General features: G+C 39.6%; 2 protein-coding genes and 1 long non-coding RNA gene across 3 annotated transcripts; 2 read left to right on the top strand and 1 right to left on the bottom strand.

Annotated features, from left to right (window-relative positions):
• The first annotated feature begins 2,726 nt into the window (after positions 1 to 2,726).
• Positions 2,727 to 6,505, top strand: LOC113035122 (carbonyl reductase [NADPH] 1-like). The gene is made up of 6 exons (XM_026190442.2): positions 2,727 to 2,839; positions 4,287 to 4,456; positions 4,573 to 4,680; positions 4,902 to 5,110; positions 5,662 to 5,715; positions 5,972 to 6,505. The coding sequence occupies exons 1-6, from the start codon at positions 2,727 to 2,729 to the stop codon at positions 6,143 to 6,145; spliced, it is 828 nt and encodes a 275-aa protein (XP_026046227.1). The 3' UTR covers positions 6,146 to 6,505.
• A 1,914-nt stretch (positions 6,506 to 8,419) lies between these two features.
• LOC113035121 (carbonyl reductase [NADPH] 1-like) lies at positions 8,420 to 14,693 on the top strand. Its single transcript, XM_026190441.2, has 7 exons — positions 8,420 to 8,560; positions 10,984 to 11,098; positions 11,702 to 11,871; positions 13,361 to 13,468; positions 13,838 to 14,046; positions 14,153 to 14,206; positions 14,306 to 14,693. Exons 2-7 carry the CDS (start codon positions 10,986 to 10,988, stop codon positions 14,477 to 14,479), a joined length of 828 nt encoding a protein of 275 aa, XP_026046226.2. The 5' UTR covers positions 8,420 to 8,560; positions 10,984 to 10,985; the 3' UTR covers positions 14,480 to 14,693.
• A 1,666-nt stretch (positions 14,694 to 16,359) lies between these two features.
• LOC145419676 (uncharacterized) lies at positions 16,360 to 18,206 on the bottom strand. The gene is made up of 2 exons (XR_013900988.1): positions 18,066 to 18,206; positions 16,360 to 16,393 (listed from the first exon to the last, which is right to left on the bottom strand). It is a non-coding gene; the product is annotated as an uncharacterized LOC145419676 (long non-coding RNA).
• Between the last annotated feature and the right edge of the window lie 1,503 nt (positions 18,207 to 19,709).

The raw sequence follows: 19,709 nt of genomic DNA, 5'->3' as shown, positions 1-19,709 counted from the left end.
GTGGCTACAATGTAGCTGCCATCACCAGTGTGTGAATGTGTGGATGACTGAACGTTCCACCCCAGCTTTGGGGTCCTTAGGGACTAGTAAAGCGCTATACAAATACAGGCCACCTACCATTTACCTCTAATTTCCACCTTCTAAATTAAGATAACACTGACGTTATTGACCTTCAAATTTAACCAGATACTTACTTGGCTTTGAGTAACACTTTAAGGAATTCTGGACTAATTTTTTCACATTAAACAAATATGTAGTGCCTTTAGTCATTCACAGTTCCCACAACAGATCAGTAGAGTTGGCTGGTTCCTCTCCAGATGGTTTGAAACTTAGCAATTGCTCCTCGTTGTCTAACCAGTCAGGACAGCAGCAGTTTTCAGAGGTACTAACAAAAATTTTAAATGTATATTTTTTCATATTGTTCCAGTATTTATGTATGTATGTATTGCTTTAGGTGTACTTCACCTACCTATTAATATTCAACAACTTGCTAGTTTTTTATAGCTTTGCACACTGTTCAAAACTCCACCCAGCTTCTTTATCATTGTTTGTAGTATATAATAAGTAATTCATTGTCCTCTGCAGCGCTCTCAGTCCCGCTACAGCTTCGTTCCACATTACAATAGCAGCATAAGTAAGTAAGAAACATCCTTTTACTTTTGTTCCACATTTGTTAGTTGACTGGCTCTTTTGTAAATAAATCACATGACATGTCCTCCTTTATAGCTGGAATGTACTGAAACAGGCAGTTAAACCCTCAAAACAAACATTGTTGACATTAAATGTAAGATTTATGATGAATTCACAATTTTTCAATATTACTTATTATATATATTTTGAGTTCTTACTGTTTCGATGTATCATCATGACTCTGCAAATCTCACCGGTTTACAGCCCCCCCCCCACACTGATAAGAGAACTGCCTTAAAGTTAAACAACTTTTTCATATACACGCTTCACACAGGTTATTTAATCATTGTACCCATTACACACTGTTCAGGTCAAAGGTGACCTGACATTTAACAGCAGTAATGGTATGATGTGAATGTGAAACTATACACGCCAACGCTGTGTGTATTTCTTATGGCACGATGGTGACAGAGTTCAGAGAAAGACTTAAGACTGTCAGATAAACTTTCTGTGTTCCCACCATATTTGATCAGGTTCTGAGGCACCTTTATCCAGCAGGTACATACTGGTCTTTGAAGGCAATGCAGGAATCTCAGAACAATGAAATAGCAAAACAACATAGGAATCAAAGACCTACAGAGGTCAGAGGGTGCCTGTTTTAAATTGTAGGGCCTTTCTGTGTTGTATTTGCATGTTCTCCCTTCAGGTATACTAGCTTCTTTCCACAGTGCAAAGGCATGCATGGCGCATTAATTATTCTAAACCGGCCATTTACAAAGGCAGAAAACAAACTAACAATATCAAATTAGCATCTATTTATTTATTTATTTAATTAACCCAGAGGTAACTGAGATTTAAAGAAGGTTCATAAGAGGCGTTGAGGGGTGGATGTGGCTTCCTACTACTGCTTTGAATATAAAGACTACTTAGCTGTAAGATGGCTGAGTAGTAGTTATAGCTTAGCAATAACAAATGCTGCTTTTAACAGTTGAAGTGGTTATGCATGCTTAAATAACAAATCTCAGCAGTTTCAGAATGCTCCAGCCATTTTCACTTTTAATAAATCACATGTTTTATTATGTTTTCTCGTCTTAGGTAAAACAGGACATGATATCGTGTGATAACAGATGTCCAAAAGTATAAAAACCTCAAAAACGCACTCCCTTCTCTCTTTTGTCTGAAATGTTCATCACGGCGGATTCATCCATTTCTTCATGTCAGATCGCCTGTTGATATATTCTAAATTGATCAGTAGTTCAAAATTTGGCATATACATTTATTACAAGGGAAATGACTTGATCCACTTGATCTGACGGATTAAATATGAAACATATGTAAGGCTTAAAATGCATTATACATGCATATTCATTACTTTTGTATTCTGGGTTCTGTTGGTGTTTAGAGTTATTTCTATCTGTTTCTTTGTGCTCAGATGTATTCTAGCCTCCCCAATATCTCTTTGTATCTTCTCAAGTCTTTGTTTCTGTGTTATATGTTGTTGACTGAAGGTGAAAAATTAAAATTTCTAATTAATGGATCTTTAACCTGCCAGTTCCCAAGTACAGAGTTTGCTTGATTTCCAGCTGTGCACATGTAAGAAAAATGCATATAATCATGATATGAGGTTCCAAGTGGTTGACTGATAGCGATAGTGCAAAGTGGAGTGAACTGTGACCTAAAGCTGGCTCTTTTTTTTTTGGCTAATGTAATAATGTGATTACCCTGTGTGTTTAATAGTCACTTGTTTTCTTACTTCCAACCGGTCGCGGTAGATGGCCGTCCCTCTCGGTGTCTTCCTGTTAAAAGCGAGTTTTTCTTTCCCACTATTAAAAAGCGATCGCTCATAGGACGCCATCTGATTGTTGGATTTCGGTTTCTCTTTACTCCGTATTATTGTAGGGTCTCTACGTCACAATATAAAGCACCTTGAGGCAACTGCTGTGATTAGGCGCTATATAAATAAAACTGAAATGAATTGTATTAGATTTTTGTAAGGAAAATGTAGCTCAGACTGGATGCTCACGTAAAGTAGTCAAAGTCAATATATAATTATCTTTTGTTCTGCATTGTAGCTCTCTCTCTCTCTCTGTGCAGACATGTCGACCAAGGTTGCCGTGGTCACCGGCAGTAACAAAGGCATCGGTCTGGCCATCGTCCGAGCGCTTTGCAAGCAGTTCAATGGAGACGTTTACGTCACCTCCAGAGATGTGTAGGTATCTTTACCTGGTACCACCTGGACCGAGCCTGGGTCATGTGGGACAAATATAACTGCAGTCACATCCTTAACTGCAATCTATGTGGATTTAATAGCACTTGTGGACATTATTACAATATCCTTGAAGACTGTGTTTTAAGTTTTAAAGTTTTGGGGAAAATGTAATATTCATGTAAATATTCATGAATATTCACCAACTGCCAGAGTTAATGTCAACGTCAATGTCAATTTTATTTCTATAGCACATTTAAAACAACATAGTTGAACAAAGTGCTTTACAGCTTAGTTAATGAACAGAAAATACAATACACTGTGACAACATAAACAAAAAACTTAATGGTACACAAACTGAATTCTAATTAAAGGCCAAGGTGAAAAATTGAGTTTTAAGATGGAATTTTAAAGACTGTTTCAACTCTGAAGTATGAATATCGAGTGGCGAGTTATTCCAGAGTCCAGGGGCTGCAACAGCAAAGGCCCGATCCTCTCTAAGGTTTAATCGAGACTTTGGTTGTACTAAGAGCATCTGGCTCGATGATCTCAGTGCTCCTTTGAGGTTATACTGTATATGTTGAGGTGTTTGCTTAAACAGCTGAGTCCCATACCATTTAAAACTTTGAAAGTAAAAAGTAAAATAATCTGAAAATCAAATGGACAGGGAGCCAGTGCAAATTTGCTAAAGCTGGAGTGATGTGATCATTCCTCCTGACACCTGTTAAAAGACATGCTGCAGCATTTTGGACTAACTGCAAGTGATGGCGAGATGAATGTTCAAGACCCAAATAAAGAGAACTGCAGTAGTCGAGTCTAGTGGAGATGCAGGCATGAATACATTTTTCAAGGTCTTCTGAAGGAAGATAAGTTTCACTTTGACAATTTCACTGAACTGATAAAAATTGGTCTACACAATTGTGGACGCTTGCCTCTCTAATTTAAAAGCTCTATCTAAAAACACTCCAAGATTTCTTACAGTCTGGGAATGATGACAGGAAGGAGGACTGAGGGTATCTGTTAACTTATCCAAAGGGGTATGACTTCCAAAATCAATAACTTCAGTCTTATTTTCATTTAGGGTATAAAAGTTCTGCGTTAACTAGTCTTTAACATCATGTATACAGATAGTTAAACAGTGGGACAGACACATCCAATCCAATGGATGGCATCAGCATAACTGTGAAAGGGAATGTGTGGCATTTCTGATCGGCATGCATAAAAAAAAGTAACATTTTATGGAAAACCTTCACTTAGAATAAATATTAAACTCTACTTTACATTTTAATATTAGCACTTTACTTTGGTCAGTGCTAGCTGTTTTTAAAGTTCTTTAGAAATAAAGTTGGCTTGGCTTTATGGAAATGTAAGATCAAAAGGAAGAGAGAGTTAAAAAACCCACTGAGCACTGAAAGTAACAGTAAATGAAATGTTTTTGGTCCTTTTGCAGAGGTCGGGGTGAGGAAGCAGTGAAGACTCTGAACTCAGAGGGACTCAAACCCAAGTTCCACCAGCTGGACATCAATGACTTGAACAGCATTAAAAACGCTGCTGCCTACTTTAAAGGGAAGTATGATGGAGTGGACATTCTCATCAACAATGCTGGAACAGCATTCAAAGGTAGAATCATAAATATATACTGATGGATGTCGAACTGGATCCACATATACAATAATCTGAAACTGCAGCTATAAATTGAAATTGATGATTCAACACGTTATCTCTTTTCCTTTTAGCGTCAGACACAACTCCATTTGGTGTCCAGGCAGAGGTGACCCTGAGGACAAACTTCTTTGCCACCAGAGACGTGTTGACTCACTTCTTGCCACTCGTCAAAGCTGGAGGTACAGATGCAGAGCTCATTCCAGTCTACTGCTGCTCAAGTTTTTTTGGGGTTTTATTTTAATAAAAATATTCAGACTCCTTCAGATTCAGACTAACTGTAAAGCATGGTGGAAGTAGCATCATGCTAGGTGTTGCTTTGGAGCAACAGTGAGAGGTAATTACTACTGATGGTTTCCATAAAACCTAGAGGAAGGAATGGCATTAATTGTATGTGTTGTAGGCCGTGTGGTGAACGTCTCCAGCATGCTTAGCGCCAGCGGTTTGAAACAGTGCAGCCCAGAACTCCAGCAACGCTTCCACAGTGAGGACATCACAGAGGACGAGCTGGTGGTACTGATGCAACGATTTGTTGATGAGGCCAAGAAAGGAGAACACAAGCAAGGCGGCTGGCCTGATATGTCGTATGCAGTATCCAAAATTGGAGTGACGGTACAACTGAACACTTTGTCTTTAGATTTTTACCTGACGAGGTTGCAAAATATGCTCAAATAAATGAGCACAGTGGCACAGTGGTCAGCACTGTTACCTCACAGCAAGAAGGTCCTGAGTTCAATTCCACCATCAGGCCGGGGTCTTTCTGTGTGGAGTGTGCATGTTCTCCCCAGGTACTCCGGCTTCCTTCCAAAGACATGCAGTTTGTGGGGATACTGTAGGTTAATTGATTAATCTAAATTGCCCGTAAGAGTGAATGTTTGTCTGTCCCTGTGTGTTAGCCTTGCGACAGACTGCCAACCTGTCAAGGGTGTATCCCGCCTCTCGCCCTATGACAGCTGGGGTAGGCTCCAGCACCCCCCGCGACCCTGAAAAGGATAAGCAGAAGCAAATGGATGGGATGGATGTTGAAAAATGGAGGAATATTCAGATAGGGCAACTTGATCCCTAAACATTTGGAAAACTTCAAAGACAAATTTCAATTAAAATGCTTTTGCTTCAGTTTTAAATTCTTGAATCTCATTTATTATGTTTGTTTGTGTTTTAAGGTACTATCCATGATTCATGCTCGTCATCTGTCTAAGGAGAGACCAAAAGATGGGGTAACGGAAATTTATGATCTTAAAATCAAATTATAAACAACTGTCTTGATTCTTCTATGCTGTGCAGCAGACCAGTATGTTTTATTGATATAGTGCCAAATCACAACACCAGTTGTCTCAAGGCACTTTATATTGTAACGTAAAACAGTGTGAAAATAAATTAAACAGGACTTAATATGATATTATGTATTCTTAAAGATTTTGGTCTGTCTTTGAAGCCTCCCTTCTTATACTTGTTATTCTTTTTTTTTTACAGATCTTGATTAATGCATGCTGTCCAGGGTGGGTACGCACTGAGATCGCTGCGCCAGGTGCCCCAAAGTCACCAGATGAGGGCGCCATAACACCGGTCTACCTGGCCCTGCTTGCCCCCGGAGCCACTGAGCCTCATGGAAAGTATGTCTCCGATAAGGAAGTTCAACCATGGTGATAGAAAGTTGAATATCTAATGACATAAAAAAATAATGTACAAAAACAATGTAGTTATTTTATAAGTTTATACTTTTTCTTGCCAGAATGAAATTTGTAATATTTAAGGCCATAGTGTGATACATTAGATCTACAAACGCCCGTATCACACAGCTAAAACCAAAACGTTTTCCAGTTTAAATTTTTTTTTAGGTTAAATCCATCAATTTAAAAATGATGTTCTGATAACTGACAGTGTTCAACTGATGAAAACAAAACTTAGCTATATTTTTTTCTTACGTGTTTTAACATGTGAAAAGTAAACTTGCTGTTTCTGAATGAAGATATTAAAAAAAATAAAATAAAATGCTTGTTATTAAAACTTTACTGTGATTTTTTAAAACAATAAATTGACTTTAGGTTGAAAATGTTTTTGAAAGAACATAATAGGTTTATGGCTACAATGTAATTTTATTTATACAATATAAAATTACAACATTGTGAATAATTGTCAAAAAGCAGTGAGCTTGAGGTGTGAATCAGTTTTTAAAGCAACTTGTCTGGGGTGTAGAATAGGTCACACGTTGTACCCATGCTGTCGGTGTTTTGCTTATCGGGGCAATGTAGAGCAGAACCACAAAGGAAGCTAAAACATAAACATCCTGTCCTGACAAAATGCTGTTTGCTGGACAAAAGCACATACTCTGTTCTAAGCCTCATACTTTTATATGTCTGTAGTGCTAGAGATGCAGTCTTTGACCCTCTTGCTGAATGTGTAGTTGCAGCAGAGGATAGTGTCAAATGTGCAGAAACGCTTGCTGGTTTGCAAACTGCACAATGTGATCGGATCAATAGAACAAACTCTGGCTGCTTGTTTAGACGCGCAGAGAACTTTTTGATTTGCGTAACTTGACGGTTGACTCGAGTACAGCTGCAGAAATCAGGATCAAGATTAACTCAGCTCTGTAAAGTTCACATGAGAGTAACTGGGTGTGTCTGTTTCTTTAGTTTGTATAATTCAATGGTTGATGTTTAATCAGCAGGTTCTTACTCACATATTTAACTAAAAGAATATATATCACAGAATGGCAGCTCCAGAGGCCACAGAGATAAAGCAAACACTGTTTTGCCTTCATCTTTATAAATGCATCAGATTAACAGAAAGATACGTTAGTTTAAACTTCCACACCCCTCCACATAACCTGTACAACTTGCTTTTGTGCTGCGTGGGACTCACTTGAAAGAATGTTTAAAAGTGAAATGATTAGAGAAATGGGTGAGGCAGCAGCGACAGGCCTAAGCATTGTGCAGCATATCAGCGATGTATGTTTTTAAGGACAATGCAGTCATTAATACGGGCTAGCTTAAAGCAGTGGAATGAAAATTTGATGATGTGCTGTGCCCTGACTCTTTGCACGTTCAACTCGTGTGACCTTTTGATATGTGCAGCTGACGATGGGAACTAGACACCACTTTCATTTTCATTTCCTGCTAAGGTGCAGACGCATGCACGCAGGTGAGGTGGAGCAAATAATTCTTTGAAGTTATTTTCACTTAATAGAGCTTCCACTGTGTGACCTGATACCCTATAAACTTTATTTTAGATTCACACAAACACGTGCGCGCGCACACACACACACACACACACACACACACACACCCTTTGACAGCATGTCTGAACAGTTGGTGACTTATCAGATTGTAGCACCACAAAACAAAAATCTGCATGACAGAGAAACAGCAGGTTTCACTGCATGTATAACGTCCTGCAATGACAAAGTTTAGATTTATTCCCATGTCTTTCTATCAGTGGTTCCCTTAAAACTCTGCCCCTGGTTGGTTGAAGATCACAAAACACAAACTGCTGAATCTTAAGAGAACATCCTTTTGTTAATATCTACATGAAACAGCTTTCATTCTGATTCCCATTTAGTAAAGCAGGAACCATTCAAAACATTTAATAAACTCGCTAAATTACTGTTAATTAAAAATAAAAAGAGCTGCCTCAAAGCCACATTGCTACCCCATCTAAAGCGTCTTGTTTAAAGGACAAACAATGTCAATTAGTTGAGTTTACACTGCTAACACGTGTCAGTGAAAGCAGAAATAACTGAATAACTGGAATCAGTAAAAGAACTGGTTTTGTTTACTTAACTGTCCATGCAAAACATTTCAGAGATGGAGGAGGAAATAGATTTTTTCAAATTTAATTCCAAATCAAAGGTCTTCATAAGGAATTACTCAAACTCTGATTTCTTGAATATTTTTTTTTAAAACTGATTAAACTTGATCTTGCATTAAAAATGTACCTGGCTCTGTTACCTGGGTCTTCCGTGTAGGCGCGGTATTACTGCGCAGTGCTCCCTCCTCCTTTGTCCCTCTGCGAGCGCTTCACTCCTGTGGTAATCTTCAGTCAGGACGACAGCTTCAGCCGCAGGTAAGAAACGTCTGCAGCCTGATTAATATAACTGCGTTTTTTTTCCGTGTGGGCGAAGAACCAGTCCCCATTTAAAAGTTTGTCGTTTTGATAATTAGGCAACAAACTTTTCCTGTTTTAATATCACACCACGTTAGTTCATCACGTTACAAAAGTCGTTATTTTGCAGAACTTGCCCGGTTAAAATCCGTTGTTATAGCAGGACAGAGTGGCTCTAATGTCAGACCGTCGGGTGGTGTTAGAATGAAAAAGGTGAGGTGGCCTGAGCAATTAATTAAAATACACGAGAGGTCTTTTAGGTTTTAATGGCAATTTGCTTCCACTTTGTTGAAACATAATCATTGTGCGTTCGTGTCTATGTGTGTGTGGTCCATCTAGAAGCCCCCTAATGTTGTACCAAGTGTCTTTACACAGTGACAAAATGCAGAAGAAAACCTTTATTTTTTGTAACAACGTCAAAACCCCAGAATGGGTTAGATCAGTCATGGATGCATGACTGTGTGTGTCTGCGTGTGTGATAGATCATCTGGTGTTATGCATTTCAGTCTGGGATGCTCTGTCTCTCCGGATTTGAGAAAGTACTAATAACAGGATGAATAATGTAAATGTTTTTAGTAACATAAAAAGAAAAAAGGAAACTATGTCCCAAAACAGGAAAAAGTCAGAACAACATGGAAAAACCCTAAAAAGAAATGCAAATGTTTTATCTACTTTTGCAGGCGTAGACATAGGCTGGACTTTATTATCGAATTATCTATTTATTATCTCCTAAACATTAGATCCTAGCAAATCTATATGTATGTGTGTATGTATGTATGTATGTATGTATGTGTGTGTGTGTGCGCCGCTGGATGGATTCTTTGGCCGTGTTTTGATGTGTGTGATCCCATAACGCTATTTGCACATTAATTATTGTTTCAACACTCGCCTGGGAGCGGCACTGTGAACCAGTGATACAGATAGTGGGAGAGAAGTGTTACTACCAGGAGGAGACTGTCAGGCAGACAGAGAGAAAGCACAGCAAAAAATTCTGGCACACCTTCACCTACTTCCAAGGTGCATGGAGAGGATGAAAGAATTCACAATGCAGGAACTCCAGCAACACTTAAGGGAAGATGAACAACTTTAATAATTGACCAACTTCATGACCCTGATGAAAGCCACAAGCCGAAACGCGTTGGTCAATTATTAAAGTTGTTCATCTTCCCTTAAGTGTTGCTGGAGTTCCTGCATTGAGGAAGACAGAGAGAGACAGAAACAGGAAGGTGTGTCTATGAGGACAGGTACATTAAACAAAGTACGAAGAATATGGATCTTATATGAAATATGACAAATCTCTGGCTGGTTAATTTTCCTCTGAATATCACATACTTCAAAGGTTTTATCGAAGCTGTATTGATTTGTATTATTCATTTCCCATCCAGAACTGTTCAGTGTACACACATGTACATGTCCTCTGTGTTATGTTTTAGTATTGAAGAAATAAAGAACTTGACACACCAAACACTTGTGTCCAGGCGTCTGTGTGACTGAGTGTCAGAAGTGGCCCAGATGTGTTTGGAGCTTTCAGACTACAAATTTGTCCATAGTTTGGCCTTCTACTAATGTTTGTATGAGTTAGCCAGCTTTATATAACTAGATCCTGCAGGTCATCTCTGAAAGCTAAAGTCAAAGACTTTAAGTACTGACAGCCTGAGTGTGGTTGCTTAAAAAGCTGTTAGAATGATATTTATGCAGGATTATTGGAATTTATTTAGCCAGAAGTTTGTGTCACACCTGTAGGTCGTAACAGTCGTTACAGTGACTCTTTAAATCAGGGGTGTCAAACTCAAATACACAGTGTGCCAAAATTCAAAACTGGGACAAAGTCGCGGGCTAACGTTAATATTTATTGAAATATATTTATTCCTCCAGATATAAGAATGAATCTTTTCTTATTGACTCAAACACGTTTTGCTGAAAAACTGAATATGGAACAAGCAAAGCTTAATACTAAACAACATATATATTAGCTGTATAATACCAGTAGGCCAGCTCTAATAGTAATTTGGTATGGCTTCGCGGGCCAAATGTAATTAGGCTGCGGGCCAAATTTGGCACGCGGGCCAGAGTTTGACACCTATGCTTTAAATGATTGCTTTAGTTTGAAACTGTTGCTGTTGGGCTGGTTCTACAGCTGTAAACCACACTTATATGTATTATTAAACTGGAATAAAAATGTGTTTCTATAAGCAGCTTAGCAAATCCTTTAAGAGTACTTTTATTGCATTAGCCCTACCTAGTGTTAGTGGAGGTGACTCAGCAGTTATTTGGAAGGAGTGGACGTCCCTGGCCTTTCATAGAGTTTATTTGTCAGCTATTGATGAGTTTAATACTTTGTGTGTTTAAGATGTTACTTCACATGTTGCTCTCTTTGTGAACAGACATGTCAACCAGGGTTGCTGTGGTAACGGGTAGTAACAAGGGCATCGGCCTGGCCATCGTCCGAGCTCTCTGCAAGCAGTTTGAAGGAGACGTTTACCTCACTGCTAGAGATGTGTAAGCACCACAGCTGGTAACACCTGAACCACACTCATGTTTGCACCTGATTTTACTGCAAAATCATCTGTTTTACTTTATTGCTGTAAGGATATTTTTGGTTTATTTCCATGTATTTGATGTTTGCCTCTAACCTTTTCAAACACTTAAAAATCCTAAAAAAAGGCAATGAGAAAACCTCTACCCCTTGAAAACATAAAGTTACATCATTATTAATTTAAATCTGCAGAAAACAACTAATTAAAAACAAATATTTATCTCTAAATTACAAAACAATTGTAGGTATTAAGATGAAAAGATTAAAAGTGCTGAATCACAGTGACTCCTTCTGTTTAACAGTTTTGAATTCAGTGCAGATTGGCGACATCTGCTGGTCACATGTTGGTATTTGTTTTTGATATATATGAGTTTAGATTTTTTACGCTAGTTTGTAAAGTAATTGCATCTAGGAGCAGATTTGATTACATATTGCAGTTATTTTAAGACAGCAAGAAGAGCAAAGAGCACACACAGATGCTGTTGTCCACACTAGGAAGCTGAGTGAGAAACAATAAACCAGCATGGTTTTCCGAGGCAGACAGTAACGCTTTGTGTGTGTTGCAGCGGGCGTGGTGAGGACGCAGTGAAGGTTCTGTCCTCTGAGGGGCTGAAGGCCATGTTTCACCAGCTAGACATCAATGACTTGGACAGCATTAAAACTGCTGCTGCTTACTTTAAAGGGAAGTACGGCGGAGTGGACATTCTCATCAATAATGCTGGGATAGCATTCAAAGGTAGAATTAGATATATACATTGATTTTAACTGTATTGTGCACTACAGCCTCATACACAGGAAGTTCAATTACAACGTCTAGTACTACTGACACCACCACTATTTCTTTTTATCCCATGTGAAACATAAAGCTGCAACTTGCTGCGACCGATCTAGAATAAGAAAGTAGGTTGTGTGATGATTTTTTTTTTTCCTCCCAGTTTCTATAACAGAAGGTTGTTTATGTGAGGAGGTTGTTGGCCTCTTGCACAACCATTTGTCTAGCTCCTTGCCTTTGACTAACCTGGTATGCTATGTAGAGCTGAGGCCCTGGGGTCTTCAAGCATGCAACCCTGCCCACTATCGAAAGCCAGGATGTTAATACTGCTGTGGCTTCTGTTTAGACACACTGGAAAAATACTGCTAAGATTGATGCTGCTGGAGCATCAATCTTTATCTAGAATTTAAAACAGTTTACACTTCAGCAGTCAAGATTAACCAAAGTTGTCCTTTTGTCCATTTTGGAAAGGATCCTAATCAAAGTGGGCACAGGAGGCAGGACGGTCGGTGGCTGTAAAGTCAAATGGACACACACAGATTTTGTACTAGAGACCTGAAAAGCTAAAACTAATTTATTATTCAATTGATTCTTTGTCAATATTTGAAAAATATTAAAGTATCCATAAACAAGAACCATTTGTCCTCCTGTGCTACATTTCCTTTCCCCCACTTTTAGGCCTTTTCATTGCATAAATGATCAGAAAGCCGTTTGGCTGTGCTTGTAGCTCATCACACTCACCGTATATGGAGCAAAGAGTGACGTTTTAAGTTAGCAGCTAAAGTTAGCAGGCTGTGACTGTAGCCTGTATGGGTCCGATCTAAAGGGCACCAACACCACAAACATATTCAAGGGGCCCACTTCAGGGAGTCCAGTTAGCTGAGGTGAAGCCAAGCTGAAGCTAGCAGATCTGTCACTTAGCTACGCCACATATTCCCCCAGCTGGGCTGAAGGGAAAATAGGTTGAGCATTTTAATGTGGGAGTCTGTGGGGACTGACTTGCTTTTAGAAGAAACCACCAGCGGCCATCAGAGGAGATGCAGGTTTTTACACCTCCGCATTAGCTTCAGGTTTTAGCCCTCAGGGCTGCACTTTCATTGTCACATGCACTTCCATCATCCATGTCTTTAAAAGTTCAGGGTTGCTGTGTATGTGTGACTACAGCTATACAATAATATAAGAAATGCTATGGTGCATATGTAAGTGAATGAATGTGTTGTAGTCTTCCTGAAAACCATCAGATATTCGCCCCTAACATCCACTGTGATGAAGAAGAGTCAGATAACGTAAACATTCTGAAAATTGTCCTGTAGCTCTGAACAAAAAGAGGATTTTTAATCAAATACAATTTATTTGATTAAAAATCCTCTTTTTAATTAAATAAAAAGATCTATAAATGATTAAGGCTGTCATGAATAAGGTGACAACATGTGAACTGTGGGTTTTTTTTCAGCGGCAGACAAAACTCCATTTGATGTCCAGGCCGAGGTGACCCTCAACACAAACTTCTTTGCCACCAGAGACATGTTGACTCACTTCCTGCCGATCGTTAAAGCTGGAGGTACGAACACGAGGCTGGATCCAATCTGCCGGTCGTGCCCGTCGCTGCTGCTTGAATAAACAGCTTTGGTCAGCGTTTGATTAGAGGAGCAAGTTTGGCTTTGATTCAGACTATATTAATGACTGTGGATGTTCTAAAATGTTCTCTGTTGGCTCATCTTGAACATTTTATCTGTAATTGGAAAGCGATATCTTTTTTTTGCCCTCAGGATGTGTGATCACAATTTGCGGAAAACAAAGCACGACAATAAGTAAACATACAGACACACTACAGCCAACTCGAATGTAATCTTTCCTGGAAGATGATGAGTTTGCTTGATGTGCTGTGAGAGATGCACATGAAGAGTTTGTTACCCTGTGTGTGTTTCAGGTCGTGTGGTGAATGTTTCCAGCTTTGTCAGTGCACTTACGTTGAACAAGTGCAGCTCGGAGCTCCAGCAGCGTTTCCGCAGTGAGGACCTCACAGAGGACGAGCTGGTGGCACTGATGCAGCAATTTGTCAGCGAAGCCAAGAAAGGCAAACACAAAGAAGGCGGCTGGCCCGATTCAGCATATGGAACATCTAAAGTCGGGGTGACGGTACGGCTGATGTGAAAATGAAGTTCATATCAACATGTAAAGAACCTGCTCTAAATCTTAATTGGCGTACTTCTTTGATTATGATTATGAACGTGTGTGTTTTCAGGCCCTGTCCATGATTCTTGCTCGTCAAGTTTCCAAGCAGAGACCAAATGATGGGGTAACTAATATTTAAAATCTTTAACGTTGCCAACAACATTATCTCCTAGTTTCTGCTTTGTTTCCTTTTTATTTTCTGTGTCTTTTATTCTTTTAACAGATCTTGCTGAACGCCTGCTGTCCAGGATGGGTGCGCACCGACATGGCTGGTGATAAAGCCCCCAAGTCACCAGAGGAGGGTGCTGTCACTCCAGTGTACCTGGCCCTGCTGCCACCCGGAGCCACAGAGCCTCACGGAAAATTTGTGTCTGACAAGCAAGTTCAGCCGTGGTGATGAGTGTGTGATTGTCAGCGTTTCCACCCAAACGACATGTCGAAGATCCATATTTAGAATAGATGAACCTGAATAACCCAGACACATTAATACAGCAACCTGAAGATGCCCTTTTTTCAAAACGATGCATTTTTAACAGTTTGAGTCTGTCAGTGTGCATGTGTGTATCTGCTGGATTATAACATATACAGTAATTAAACTTGTGTATGTGTAAGGGCTAATGTTTTTGATACAACACTTTGCCTGTGGCAGTATGAATGTTTGATCATTTTTTTACATGGAGGAAAGTAAATGTGCTTTGTGTATGAAATATGAATCTCCCGAAGAACTAATAGACAGTTTTCTGCAGCACAGGGCTTGTGCATTAACTGGTTATGAGCAGAATAGAAACATTAAATTTATTACAATGATATAGAAGAAATGCACATAAAACCGAAGACTTGTCTTCAGTTAAAAATAATGACATTTATTGTTAGCTGAGGATGAAAATGATTTTGTTATTCAGGTACATTTGTGCCATTATAAAGCATAAAAACTTAAGAAAACTTGATGGTGGAGAGGAAAGGAAGCCATTTTTTTCCTGCTCTTCCATCATCTCTTGAACCAGAAAGCCAACCATACAAGCAGCATGCAGATACAGATTATGATGTAAATATCATGTTGCTGTGAGGTCAGACTGGCAGCCCGTCCTGGATGTACCCCACCTCTCACACGACGACAGCTGGGATAGGCTCCAGCCTCCCGACAACCCTGAATTGAATAAGCAGAAGAAAATGAATGGATATAATATTGGAGCTTATATAATGAACTTGGAACAGAGCGCTCTGGCTCTTGCTGCAGTGGCATTCTGGGATATGACAATCAGATAATCAGCGAAAAGTAAACACAAAGCAATTTCCACAACCTCATCTCCAGCTAAAGGAGTTATCAGCCTCTGATAAGGATAATGACTTTTATTTTTGGACACTGGAAATGGCAACTAAAAACAACAACTGCCAATAAAAGTAAATAATTCACAGCAAAATGTCATAAGATGGCAGCATGAGCTGATTATTATGGACCAAAATGCTGGAATAAACAGGTGTTATGCATTTAAAGGGAAACTCGAAGCAGGAAGTTACAGAGCTCGGGGTTCACATAGTTACGAGGACCAACAATCAGCAGGTGTAAACAGAGACAATATATGCACAGGTCAGCTGGAGAGAGCAGACAAAATGAGACAGGGGGAGTAAATTTAACATTAAACTAAAAACAAAAAACTTTTTTTCATCTTTTCCCAGGATCTGCAGCTATGGGAAATAAATTTCTCATAAATAATACATTTAAGTCATGGCCCTTTAATACTCTTTGTTTTCAGCTCTGCAAGTTATTTCCCCCATTTCTGATTTTCCATTTGAAGGGTTCTTTCCAGTTCTTTATTATTAGCTTCAGTTCTGGTGTTTAAGCATTTGAAAGGCACTGGTCTGTTTCGTGCTTTAACTCACCAAACTGCTTGTTGCCTCCTGTAACTCAGCACTAAAATTCAAAACAGCTCAGACACTAAAAATTGTAGTTTGCCTTTGTGTCACCGTGCCACTATATTCATTTCTGCCAACATTTCGAAAACAGAACATTTTAAATGTAAAACCAGAGGCTTACAATTTTAACAACATGGTTATTTGAACAGTTCTGTGCAAAAGGTGATTCCCAACATGGTATTAACTGAAAACTCAAAAAATCTCAGCACAGTGTGCGTCCTTGTCCAACATTGCAGGACTAAAGAAATGAACAATTTCTAAAAGTCCTTAAGAAATAAGAAAACATCCAGCAAAGACCTGGCACGGGACCAGAGAGATGCAGCTGCCCCATCAGTTGATCCATCCACTCTTTACTGAATAATCATCAGAAAAGGATTCAGTGGGATGGCTGGCCGTTCTGGAAACAGAAAAGAAAGTCTGGAGATGCCAAATCACACAAGAACAGAACGTCAAACAAGGGAAAATGAAATTTGGGGTTTAAATAATCATCAATATGCGTCATCCAACAGTCTTTCCATCTCTTTTTGTACATTGTGTAGGGGCGTGGTCTGCAGTGCCGCTGCAGGGGAGGCGGACGCACCTGAGCGGCATGCGCAATCACGCCTCGCCGGTCGGCTTAAGGTCTGTGCTGGGTTCTGCTGCAGTTATTGTTGTTGATGTGTGTGTGTGGGGGGGAGTGTGGAAGCTGCAGCCTGTGTGTGAAAACGGCAACCGTAATAATAAAGAATGCTGGAAAGCATGAATGTGTGGACGTGTCCTGTCGTGGGTCTGTTACACGCATTTCAGTAAATCACTGCGCCCACAGGAAACTCTAAATTGGCTGTTTCAAGCGCCTTAGTCTAATGTTGGTGTTTAAAGACTTCTGGTAGGAAAAGGGTGGTGTGGTCTGAATTTGCTGCCAAAAGTCTGAGAGCAAAATAAAAGCGCAGCTTCATGGAGATGTCACGACACCTGCTGGTGATACTGCACATTTATTATTACCAACGCTTTATATTCAAAACGATGAGTATTAAGTGCGATGCTAAATGTGAACAAGAGCAAATCAGATAGGCTCCAAAGCAACAACACAGATATATGCACAGTAAAGGTCAAGTCAAATGTAGCCTTGTAATTCTAATTCATGAGTACATTTATGTTCGGAGACACAACAACATGCACACAAAGGCAACAATAAATGACTCCCTGAAGCAACATTCACAGTGTTGACATGTTTATTGGGGCTGATGTAGCTGCGCAGCTGGAAAAGCAAAGCACACAGAAAGCCGAGCCTGAGGTCTTCTTCTCCCTTCACGTTATATTCAGTCTGTGAAACAAGCTTCACAGTAATGCTGATGTTCTCTTTTAACATGTCCGACTGCATGTAAAACAACCGCCTCACCGCAGATATTATTAAATATAACGCCAGTTTTCAAAGGACTGCAAAGTGATGCCAAGTGTATCATTTTTAATGCATGACTTTTTAGTTTTTAAGACCTCTAAATCATCACTGTGCCCCCAAAATAAATAATAATAATACATTCTTAAGCAATAAATTACACAAATATTTAAATGTTGCAGAAATGACACATATTAAAATTCAATATGGCAATATCAATATCTTTTTTAACCAGAAATTACCCAAATGCACAAGTTATTTTATTTTAACTTATTTTATTGTTTTTTAATAGTTTTCATTGCTGGATACAGTAGGTGTTTCAAAATGCTGTTTGTCTTACATAAAAACATACATTACATTTCATGTTTCCATATATCCTCCATAAATGGCCAAAGTTTAAGATTTCTTTAGCCTGAAAACATTTCATGCTGTCTTAAAATAACAGATAGATGTAATATCTACTGTGTATGCAAACCGCCCGCCGCCCCACTAATTCCCTTAAGTAATGCAAAAAAGGACCTTGGTGTCCTTTACAGCTATGATCCTGCGCCCATTAATAATTTATATGCCAGCTCAAAATTTCCGGAGGAAAAACAAAAAGATCACTCAGTACCAGCCCCGGTTCGTTGTCTGAGCTGTATTTTGTTACTACAACAGCTCTCTACAATAGGTGTTGAATATATACAATATTTACCTTTGGATTTTGGTATCTTTCACCACTCCTGGAATGAAATCTGACTGCTCAGAGTGTTTGTTTATACCAAATGCAAAGAACGTCAGAGAAGGAAATCTCATTCAGGTGGTTTCATATTGTTTGTGCGGAGATAAGAAGAGATTTCATACAAAATAATTCCTGTGGAAATCCAGATTTTTCTGCTTTATCGCATCCCTTTCTGCCTGGTTTAAGTCTCTGAGTCAATATTGCAGTAGACTGTGCAGTGTCGATGTAATCTCTGTGTGTATCTGTGTGTCTGTGTGTGTAAAAGTGTGGGAGTTGTAGTCCTGTCAGACAAGAGAAAAGCCCCGATTACTTTGTAGATAAAACCTAATCCAGGGAGCGAGAACGATAGAGAGATGGCCAAAGACAGGGGAGAGAAATAATCCTCTAATCCCTGCTGCCTGCCAATGGAAGCCCCATCACACGCTCACTTTGATAATCATAATGATCGTCATTGGTTGTAAGTGCTGCACAAGCGTTATAATTTCTTCATTGATCCTGCTGCCGGGAATTCCCTCAAAGCCGAAACACAATTTGTAGACTCGAGAGCTGAAGAGAAGGCAAGCGAGTTTCTTTTTGGTTTGTGAAGATGTTTCCTCTCATCCAAAAAGCTTCTTCAGTTCGAAAACAACCCAGAGAGAGTCCCAGGTTTTTAACCCCTGATTGTCATTGACCCAGTATTGATCACGTGAGTGTGAAACCAGTGTAAGATATCGCCATCATTGTGTGAACTATTGAGAGTGGGCGTTTAAACACCCGGGAAGGGATCTCAAGACTGCATGGCTGATAACTGGTGTCATAAACCTCAACCTCTGTTCAACGTCGGTCATTCGCAGTGGATTCCCAGCTGTTGAGGTGGCTCTCTTGTGTTGTGGGCTGATTGGTTTTTCCTGGGTAAACGCTCCAAGCACTCATCACTGCACTGCATAACATACATGTTGGTCTTTAGTTTGTGTTTGGGTGTTTTGTCCTTGGGATGAACGAGTTTTTGCCCGAGGTGCACAGGGACGTTAGGTTTCTCAGTCTGCCATGTAGGAGATTTTATTTCCCCCGGCTGCTGTCTAAGGTTCTTTCCTGTACATCTTCACCAATTTAATGAAAGCCCAGTTAGGATAACCACATGTTTAAGGTGCTTTCTTAATTTCTGTCCCATTCTTGTCAGACAGAGGATTCTAGCTGCCCAACAGTCCTTGTTCTTCTTTGTTGTATTTTTCTTTTCATGATGTGTCAAATATTTTCAAATGATCACAGGTCTGGAGTACAGGCAGGCCAGTTCAGAGCCATGCTGTTATAATAGCTGCTGCCTGCAGTTTAGCATTGTCCTGCTGAAATATTCAAGGTCTTCCCTGAAAAAGATGCAAATGGGAGCATATTTTACTCTAAGACCCAACTATACCTTTCAGTGTTGCTGGCACTGGTGATGCCTTTCCAGATGTGCAAGCTGTCAGTGCCACTGGCATTAATGCACCTCTGTCCCATCAGAAATGCAGACTTTTTAACAGCAGGATGAAAACAAGCCTTTTTACATTTTTTAGTCTGGAGGACCCAGGCTCTTGTTTTCCCAAAAGTATTTCCACGATTGATTCGTTTTACTTCAGAACTATTTTCTACTTTGTCTCG

The sequence above is a fragment of the Astatotilapia calliptera genome, chromosome 13, assembly GCF_964374335.1.
Source record: "Astatotilapia calliptera chromosome 13, fAstCal68.1, whole genome shotgun sequence".
Lineage (NCBI taxonomy): Eukaryota > Metazoa > Chordata > Actinopteri > Cichliformes > Cichlidae > Astatotilapia > Astatotilapia calliptera.
Note: the sequence above shows the minus strand (reverse complement) of the source record. Positions and strands in the feature narration are given on the sequence as shown.

What these genes read in the sequence shown, in the direction of transcription:
- LOC113035122 (XM_026190442.2), top strand. Translation starts at nt 2,727, where the DNA reads ATGTCGACCAAGGTTGCCGTGGTCACCGGCAGTAACAAAGGCATCGGT. An exon ending in GCCACTCGTCAAAGCTGGAG is followed by an intron (nt 4,681 to 4,901) that starts GTACAGATGCAG and finishes TATGTGTTGTAG; the next exon opens with GCCGTGTGGTGAACGTCTCC. An exon ending in TATCCAAAATTGGAGTGACG is followed by an intron (nt 5,111 to 5,661) that starts GTACAACTGAAC and finishes TTGTGTTTTAAG; the next exon opens with GTACTATCCATGATTCATGC.
- LOC113035121 (XM_026190441.2), top strand. Translation starts at nt 10,986, where the DNA reads ATGTCAACCAGGGTTGCTGTGGTAACGGGTAGTAACAAGGGCATCGGC. An exon ending in CATCTAAAGTCGGGGTGACG is followed by an intron (nt 14,047 to 14,152) that starts GTACGGCTGATG and finishes GTGTGTTTTCAG; the next exon opens with GCCCTGTCCATGATTCTTGC. An exon ending in AGCAGAGACCAAATGATGGG is followed by an intron (nt 14,207 to 14,305) that starts GTAACTAATATT and finishes TTCTTTTAACAG; the next exon opens with ATCTTGCTGAACGCCTGCTG.